The sequence below is a fragment of the Nyctibius grandis genome, chromosome 14 (genome assembly GCF_013368605.1).
Source record: "Nyctibius grandis isolate bNycGra1 chromosome 14, bNycGra1.pri, whole genome shotgun sequence".
NCBI classification, from domain to species: domain Eukaryota; kingdom Metazoa; phylum Chordata; class Aves; order Nyctibiiformes; family Nyctibiidae; genus Nyctibius; species Nyctibius grandis.
In genome coordinates this window covers 5475846-5485722 of record NC_090671.1, presented here as the reverse complement: position 1 = coordinate 5485722, position 9877 = coordinate 5475846, and the positions used below count along the sequence as shown (strand labels likewise).

The 9877-nt window shown below is 40.7% G+C and overlaps 1 protein-coding gene across 1 annotated transcript in view; it reads right to left on the bottom strand.

The window, feature by feature from the left end:
* Positions 1-2527: 2527 nt before the first annotated feature.
* Positions 2528-9877, bottom strand: part of BCR (BCR activator of RhoGEF and GTPase) — a 103531-nt gene continuing 96181 nt past the window's right edge. The window contains exon 23 of the mRNA XM_068412286.1: positions 2528-9495. Coding sequence (XP_068268387.1) covers positions 9406-9495 — 90 coding nt within the window. The 3' untranslated portion in view covers positions 2528-9405. The remainder of the gene's footprint in view (positions 9496-9877) is intronic.

The window sequence follows — 9877 nt, the reverse complement described above, 5'->3', positions numbered from 1 at the left end:
GTTCTCTCTTCTACCTTCGGATTGATTTTTATTTATCAGTTAAACAAAAGGCATTTCAATGACAATCAGCAGCATTACTTCTGTATTAGGGATACGAAAAATGTCTGCATGTGTTGTACAATATATTTCTCACGGTAGCCCACAAAGTGGCTCTGCTCTCTGTTTTCTGGCAGGAAAGAGAACATGGTTCGTTCAGCTCAGTAAATTAATGAGCAAGCTGTCAGCTGACAGTGCATATGGCTGGTATCCTGGTTCAGGAACTTAAAAGGTCACTGAAAAAAGCTGCATAATCTTGCAGCATTATATCCTGTAATGTGTGCAAGAGTGGTTCAACTGTCTGCTAGGAAAACTTTCTCATTGTGGTTATGTACTGGGTTAGATTGCCCAAGAGGATTACAGAATCTCCATAATGGAGGCTTCTAACAAAGAGCAGACAAGTGTCTCTTGGGAGGCAGGCAGGTACAGCTGATCCTGACGCAGACGGAGAGCTGTATCCGGCAGGGCTGCTGGGAGCAGGTGCCTCAGGGCAGCCTGCGCCAAGCCTCAGGAAGCAGCGCCAGGGCTGCCTGGAAAATGAAAAGACACCTGCTCAGATGTAGCAATTTGCAGGGAACATCCTTGGTTATTATGCGCTCATATGTTCTTTCTTATCCTGCTCCAGCCTTACATTTTGTTTGTTCTTTCTTGCTACAGGGAAGTAGCGTACCATAAGTGTGTACTGCCTGAGCTGGCACAAGCTTGCACCCTGCGATTCTTCTCAAGCCAGTGGCAGTGCTGCTCACCCAGGGTCTTCAAGTGGGGGAAAGCAGCTAGGAGAAGCGGCTGAGAAGTGCCAGCCTGGTCACGAAGAGCTTGATGTGGTAGAAGCATGGCTGTGTGAGCAGAGCTCCTGGTAGAGCTCCTACCTGGGGTAGGCCATGACCAACTGTATGAAATTTAACAAGAACTAGTGCAGGATTCTCCATCTGGGATGGGGTAATTCTGGTTATATGTACAAACGGGGGGGACAAGAGGGTGGAGAGCAGCCCCGTGGAAAGAGATCCAGGGGGTTTGGGTTGATGACAAGTTGAATATGAGTCAACAGTGTGCCCTGGGGTGCATCGAGCACAGCACACCTAGCTGGGTGAGAGAGGTGACTGTCCCACTCGACACTGCACTGCTGCAGCCCCACCTCGTGTACTGTGTGCAGTTTTGGGCACTCAATATAAGGAGGACATCAGACTATGAGAGTGTGTCCAGAGGAGGGTGAGCAAGATGGTGAAAGGTCTTGAGGGCATGACTCATGAGGAGTGGCTGAGGTCACTTGGTTTGTTCAGCTTTGAGAAGAGCAGGCTGAGGTGACCTCATTGCTGAGGTCTATTATGTGATTCTGTGACACCTTCCAGGCTCACTCAGGGGCAGCCCAAAGACCGTTCAGTGTGGTTGCACTACAGTGCTATGCCTTTTCATTGAGGGAGAACCATTTTGCAGAATTCCACATTGAAGCTATCTGAAAACTATTTTGAAACTATTTTATATTACACAGATAGACCACTGGTAGGAAGTATTAATAATGGCCATTGAGTTTCCCTTTCTTTTCCCAATTTAGGGGTAAGCATGATGGCTTTTTCTTGACCTGTGTAGTTTTAAACACTGCACAGTCAGCTACATTTTTCTCTACTTTGGATATTGCCACTGAGACATGTCATCTTTGTGACCCACAGTGAATGAAAATCAGTGAGCGCTTTCGAGCAGGTATCTCTTTATTATAGAGAGGTTTATATTTTATATTAAAGTTGGACTATATTAAAACATAAATGTACTTTAATTACATTAATAATTTAAATAATATTTGATTTAAATAAAGCACCAAGAGAACTTGATTTAAATAACTGATTCAGTTTCCACACTGATTCCTACAAAACCCACTGACTTCATGTAGCGTTTGAAGAACTAGAGGCCAGAGCTGATTTCTTAGCAAATATGTAACTACAGGTAGAGTGCTCTGCACACAACTGTACAGGTTACGTGCTTTGAGACTGGCTGCATTGTGAAGCAGTACCCCGACAAAAGGGTTAATACAGATCTGAAAATGGACTGGTTTGCCCAGCTACTTCTCTACCTTACATGTAAACTATTTCCACATGTTATAGTTTTAGTTTAATTCAGCAATAACCCTGTACTAACCTCTAGATTTTAAGTGATACAGCTTTTACCTTGTAAAACATGAAATAGCTTTTATTTTGAAACACCACTGTTTAATTCCATACCTCCAGCAAACTCAACTGAATGCAATTCACACATTCAGTTTAATGTAGGCCCAGTTTTTAGTTAAATAAGACCAAAAGAACCTGACAAACATAGATACAGGAGATTTTATTTAACATTGTGTACAAAGAAAGGCTACAAATGCCTTAGACTTTTTTTTTCCCCAAATACAGTTTTTTGATCCCTTTTTCATACCACTTTTCTCAGAAAATTAAAAAAAAAAATATTCAGAATGACAGTTTCCCCCCCCCCCTTTTTTTCCCCTTTCCTTTTTCCCCTCTCTTTGGGCCTAAACTGAGAGATGTTCACGAACATCTCAATTACACGAACAGTTTCAACACCTCTCAGTATTAAACTATTAGGATTAGGTTTTCTTTTCCCAAACCAGAGCGCTATGAGATACTGAAGCACTAGCAACAGCAGTATGAAATGTCAAAAACTGGCTCTCTAACATGGTACTGTTAAAACAACGCCAACAATATTAACTCCGATGAAACCCCAAAATATCCAAACAATAACAAGTTGTTTGTCTTCTACACCTGATAATTTAGCACTAATTATATAATTTAATTGTATTTATATTTAAATAAATAGTCTTAACTCCTTTCCTTGGAATTCTTCGTGGATTACAAACACTTGTAATAGTAGAGATAAGAACAAACTACACAACTTACATAGGCAAGAGAAGGCTTAGTTTTATTTTTTTGCTGGACAGGCACAGAAAGCACAGCATTTCACAGTGTCCTGCTGTGAATATTTAGATTCACCGTTTCATTGTAGTGCTTCTCAGTCATCCAACACAATTCCTTACCCTCTTTTTGCTGCCTTGGTTAGTGCTGATATCCCAGCTCTTGGAACATCTGTCCCTGCGTAGCTATGTTTTATCCAGGATTCCAAATACATGACCATCACTGAGCGGCTTCTGCACGTTTTCGTACGTAACCATGAAGCCCAAAAGAAGGTTTCTCTCAGGCTGTGAGAAGCCGTAAAGAAGGGATTAGAACAGGCGGTTGTGAAGGAACGTCCTTTTGCTATGGCAGCTTTTCCATTACCACCTACTGCATTTGAAATAGTTTTTAGATAAAGATCAGTTTTCAGCTATTTGTGTAATACCTCAAGTTAGCGTAGTCCAAATTTCTCCCAACATGGGACTAAAATGGAGGAAATTTGAGCTACTCCATGTAGATTGGTATTTGATCATTCAATTAGGCATGATGAGAAGGAACTGGATGAGTCTCTTCCCATAACTGCGTTCTGGGCCTCACTCATGCTGCCCCAGGGGAGTGTGAGCATCTAAGGCCCAAGGCTATCTGCTCACTGGTGGGCTCTGCCCATTGTGATCCTTGGTTGGGGTCACCTGCAGAAAGCAGCTGTATTTTTGTGTACATGGTTTTGTACACAAGCGTGCCCTTCCATACATCCCCAGGGACAGAACATGGCCTTGCCACACAAACCAGTCTGCGGATTAGAGAAATGCTTCACCTGTAGAATGTCTTGGATTCTCAGAACATCTCATCACCAGGGAAAGACTGCAACAATTACACGAACAAAAGCTCTAGTGGAAAATAAAAAAGTGTTTTCTCCATTCTGATGAACCACTTTTGACAAGAGGATTTGAACACGACTGCAATTAAGGCAAAGCAGTAGAGCAAACCCTGCTGCTAGGCTTGGGGACTCTCATCATATTAATTCCCAAATATGCTTGAACCTTAATTCACAAAATGGGCCTACATGAGCCCAGAGCTTTAGCAGTACCTGGTCCACTCTGCACCAAAAGACTGGGAATATTTTAGTGATCTCCAGGCATAGCTCTGCTACAAACTGAACCTCCCAGTGTGGCAGTTTCTACAGTACAGAATAACGTGAAGTGGTTTCTGTTGGAAAAGAAGGGGTCTTACTCCAAGGTGAAATCTGACAGTAGGAAATAAATGACATGGAAAATATTTGCACTGTTCACCTGCATGTTTTTACAATGGTTCCAGCAATTCCACTCTAAGATGGTAACACAGAGAGAATCAACAGTGGAGGCAAACTGGGTCATTTAATGATTCTCTAATTCTTGGCAATCTATTGCCACAGGGAAAAAAAACGTAGAGAGCAAGTGATAAGCTTTGCTTTCTTAGCACTGAACTGTGAATTTTCTGTAGCAAGAGAGGGGCTGCAGCACATCAGAACTGGGAGGCTACAGTAGCTAAATTCCTGGTGTTCCTGCATTAATGTTTATTTACTGGCCAGACAGTCTTTGCTCACAGTTATCTCGGGCATAAGCCGCCTTCTGTAAGGTGAAAGGAGAACTTCTTTCTAGTTACAGACCACGTGATCTGAGTGGTTCCTAATTGGGTTTCTCTTTTCCATTTGTGTTACTTTTCTTCCCTAAAACCTTTTTAAGGAATAATCATTAACTGTAAGTGCTTCCTTTAGAGCTTCTCTTGGTTGTGAGAGCAATCCATGTATTTAATTCTATTCAGTGAGAAATTTCATAGAATACATAATGAACATTGATTTCATTCTAGTTCAGAAGGGAGAACTGCTAATCCTAATCTAAGGCTCCGGTATCTCAGCTGCACCTACCCCGTGTTAAAGGGCGCAAATGGCATCAGACTTATTTTTCCGATAACAGTTCTATGACACTGTTAGCAAAGTTTATAAAGAAATACAGACCTGGACTACACATTTAAGAGGGAATAAACAAGTGACTTACTAACTACACCAAGAATTTGACTAATTTGATCGTATCTACTTAGGAATTGCCCTTTCAAATTTTTCTTCTTCAAGGAACGGAAGCAAGTCCCTTAAATCCAGCATGAATGTGTTGGTCTTCTGTTATGAGAAGTTCCCGTCTTCTTGAATTAAAGTAAAAAAAGAAAGGGTAGGGGTTTTTCTTGAAACATTTCCCATTTCTTACTAAAATTCCCATAATAAAAATGCCACATCTGATAATATTATCCCAGTAGATGACCAAGCACTGAAACAAAAGGATTAACCAGTGAGGAAGCAGAGAGGGTTGTTTTTTTGCCATCAAATTTTAAACATTTTTAAAAGCCATGTTGGTCAATTTACATTTTATACATACTTGAAAGAATGGCACGTTAAGATAAATGAACACATTGTGATGCCTTCCAGTGTTACAGGGGTGACAAACAAATTTGGAGATCCATGTATGCTTTAAAGAACAGTACATTTGTTTAAATAAACTCATAGAAAACTAACATAAACAACGTAAAACAGATTTTTAAACAGGTAAAATGAATAAACTGTAAAAATCCTGCATCTCCCACAAACATACTCTGTGGTTCCACCACCTTGTGGCCACCGAAAGAAGTTGCAGTTTTGCCTCATAGGGTGCGTGCTCATCGCCTTGTGTTGGCAACCGAGGGGCAGAGAGGGGTGGGCAGCGGGCATCAGCCAGCGCAGTCACCCCACTGCTCTGTTTTGCCCTTAGCTGATACACTGAAAAATAGCAGCACTAAAATACAGCCTGACACAGCTTAGCTACTACCTCAACTTGTTAAAATTGTGCAAGAATAAGGAACACCAGCAGCATTTCAATGGATGCGTTTCAATTTGGCTTCAGCCGCTCCCCTCCCATACAAAGCACACGCAAACACAAAGCTGATGCTGATCTAGTAACTCTTATTTTTTGTCCATCTTTGAACACTTTTCCCATGGTTTGCTTTACTTAACTTCTTAAAATTTTACTTAAAAAACTATTCCGTGTTAAAAAAAATCCATGTGAATTTAAAAATAGTTTCTAAATGCCAGGAAACTGATGGTTATTCCTCCTCTTAAACTGGAAATACACGGGCTGTCCTGATCACCTGAATTTCTTCAGTTGAAAGTTTTAACGTTTCCAATGCCTGTTACTGAAAGCTACATTTTTAGAAAGGTCTCTCCAATACACTAGAAACTGAAAGAGCATGAACTCCCAGTGCACATGTAAAGGATAATTTTTTGCTAATTTGCTCTTACGTTGTTTATATTGTACCTTTTAATACAGAAAATGGAAGAGTTTGGTTTTCTGACACAACTCGCGAGGGAATATGTAAGAGTAGAAATCAGGAGGCCTTCTCTAAAGCCAAGTTTTGCAATTCCCTTTTTGTTTAAGTATGATAAGGCTTATTAAAAAAATAACAAAGTAAAACAAAAACAAAACACAAACCCAACCAACATCCCTGGGAAAAGAGCATAAAAGTCTTTTGGAAATACTTACTTTCTGAAAACATAAGACTATCTGAAAAAACTTAATTGCAAAATTAAAGGAGATTCAAGAGATCAAGTCTCATATTTCAAATCAGTCCACGATTTCATCATCAGCAATAGATGCGCTATCTTTTCCAGCCCAAAATTACCAGCTTTGGGGAAAACATATTCATACTTAACAGAAATAATTAACGGGTTAAGTTAAATTAACTTTTTTTCCCTGATCCACATGCCTGCATGTTAGATAATGTTACATTAGAACTGAGCACTGTAATGAGAGACTAAAAGCAACAACCTGTAACAGTAACCAAAGCAAAAGCAATTTTCTCATGGTTACATACTATAGATCAGTAATTTAATATTAAAATTAACTTCCTCTATAAATAAAAATTAAAAAGTTGGGCAAAAGTAAATTGGCACAGTCATTATGGTATTGCTTTCCAGTTTCAACACTGCAAAGAGCAGCCACAAATTCCAAACACCAAAAGGAAAAGGCTGGCTGTCACCCAGCCACTGGTGTACTTGGGTTGGGGTTTTTTTTTCCTTTTAAATGAAGTCATCAGCAGGGCTACTGCCTCAGAGACATCCAACGACAGCCTGGAATGGGCAGGTGTGCAGCTTGCAGCGAAAGGATTGCTATAGAACCGCTAGGTAAAAAGGAGAACAAATACATAAAACCAAAACCATAGAGTGTGGTTTACTGGTCTGCATGACTTCTCTTAAGTCAGTGTTTTTCAGGGTTGTGACTAATTTTTACCTTCAAAAAGGCAAAAAAATAAATAAAGAAAAAAATCAAAATCTTAAGCCTTCACGTTTCCTTGCCTTCATTCCCTCCCTCCCCAAAAAAGCACCTCCTACTATAAACACTTCTTCTGTTTTACGGGTTCAGAAGTTGGAATGTAGTGGAAATACATACAAGAGAGAAGGAATTTCTAGTTGTACATAACATTACAAAGAGGTTTGCTCCCAGACCTAAGGAGGGAGGGATACTAAGCAACATTAAATTCCTATAAGAATCCTTACAAAGCATGCAAAATATTGATATACTCACAAAATTGAAATTTATATTTGTTCCTTTTTGAATTTGCAACTTCACAGTACAATAATTTCTAATATTATGCAGCTGTCGGAATTACAGACTACAACATCATTTCCCTTTAATTTTTTTCTCTCTGTTTGTTTGAAAGACTCCTTTGTTATTTTTTTTTTTAATTGAGATGTTGCAGATTACCCATCAGAAAATGAAATTCAGCATAACAGGGGTTGCTTTCTTTGAGGTATTTCCCCTCAAATGATGTTGACAGCCTAACTCTACCAAAACCTGTCCCTCCCTCCCCTTCCCATGCCAGTTCCTTCCCTTATCTTCAAGCTGTACTTTTCTTCTCGCCAGGACGATGATGGACGGATGCCACTACATGGATGCTGCACAATGGGCAGGAAGTAAAGGGGGCTGGAGTAGTTTATGAAAATGGAATCGCTCCCACCTCCCCACGATGTTTGGCACAACTGCTTCACAGCCAGGATACTTTGGGTACTGGCAGTTAGATCCCCTTTCAATTCGCTAGGCAAACCCTGCTGCCCTTTGCACCTACGTAACCCCCGGGGCTTTAACTGATTTAGGCAGGGAAACACAAAGGTGGTGTTTGGCCAGACCTTTCGTACTGCTGTACGTAGTTCCATAGAAATCTCTTCACTGGATTTCTTCACTGCTCTTATTTAAAACAGGGTTGGAATTTCTGGAGAATACACAATGCATGCGACTTGCTAGATTGTCCATAAAGTACATTCTGACACATGTTATCAAAGTATTTGCATCTCTCAGAAAAAGACTCTTGTAGAAGCAATGTACAAAGCCTCCAAAAATTCAAGTATCAAAAAAAAGATATTCTGATAAAAGTCTGGAGGAAGCAGTCAGCCAAACTGATAGCCATGGGTTTTGTTAGGGGTTTTTTTTTGTCCACAAATGCTTCAATTATTTTTGCAGTGATAACATCTTTTCTTTGGAGGGTTGGGAATTAACAGTCTTCCCAAGGAATTTTCATTAAGTTTGGTGGGCTCTAAGGAATTTAGCAATCCTGTCTGGATAATATTGCCCCTGCTTTTATATGCAAGCAAACACCACAGTCACAAACAGAATCCCTGACTCTAGTCCTCCCTGCCTCTCTTTAATCTGCTGTATTTATTTATACCGGAGCATCACTGGGTCTGGCTCCCTTAACCCAAAAGACCCATCAGACATGCAGCACAGGCCAGAGCAGGGCATCGCCCTCCCTAGAGCTGTATAAACTTTTGCAAGGCAAAGGGTGGGTGAGACAAAAAAAAAAAACAAACCAAACCGCAAACAACCCAACAGTTCTAGTTGTGTACAAAACTGTTTCATTTCTTTAGAACCCTGTTCCAATCAAGACTTGAATTTCTGAGGAGGGAATCTTCGATCCCACACCCTTCCCTTCTCCTCTCCTCTTGCAAAGCAATGCTATTTTTGTGGCCTAGAACAGTACTTTAAAAACAGCAGTTATTAAAGACACAGTTGTGATATATTCTTTAACTCCCCCTCGCCCAAAAAGGGGTATCCTATCAAGTCGTCCAGTAGAAATCTTGACGTTTCTTTACGATAAATTAAATCCATAAATGAGGAATACCTTCTGTCACATTTCCAACAAGAATAATAGCCACGCTCCGTGGTGCATTTGTTCAAGTGTCTATTGCTCCTTCTAGTGGAGATTCTGCACAGCTGCGTCTCCAGTTCAGTTCTCGTCCTGCCAATCGACAGTAGAGATTTTTCTCCTTTCTCTTCAGCTTGTCTCTGGTTAACAAACAGCAGAAGCACTGAGGGTCATAATTCCCCAGGACAGGAACAGGCCAGTAATGTCTGGAGAAACACTGGTCGTCTTTTTCTCAGGTGTGGCAGATTTATGCCAAGAGCAGTTCTTTGTGTCCTGTTGGTGTCACAGGCACCTACACCTCTGTGGAAAAGAGAATGCTTTGCCTCTTGCTGTCTGGGGTAGGGATAGTCTCTAGCTGCAGGAAGTACAGAAGAACTTGAACCTGGAAAGAGAAAGAAAGAGGTAATAATAAAGCTCTGTTAACCCGTTCTCATCCTGGCTATTTGACAGTTGGCAGACTTGCCCACAGCTCTCTCCACAGGAACATCTTGCAGTTATGTATTTGTTTTACTACAGTGTATAATAGCAGGAATATTAAAACCTGCAGAGCTTCAGCGACACTCTTTTCAGCTTCCAGGGTATAACAGTGGTGTTGGTGTTCCACTGAGCTGAAAAAGTCTGATCTCAATCAAGAAAGAACAAAACAGCCTGAGCAGTGACCACAGCCTCTATGTTCAAACTCTTGCCTTCAAAACGCAGCAGTGGCCAAAGAAATCTGAATTCAGCAAAGAATTTTGTTCTGCATCAGCAAAGGTGGTTTAAGT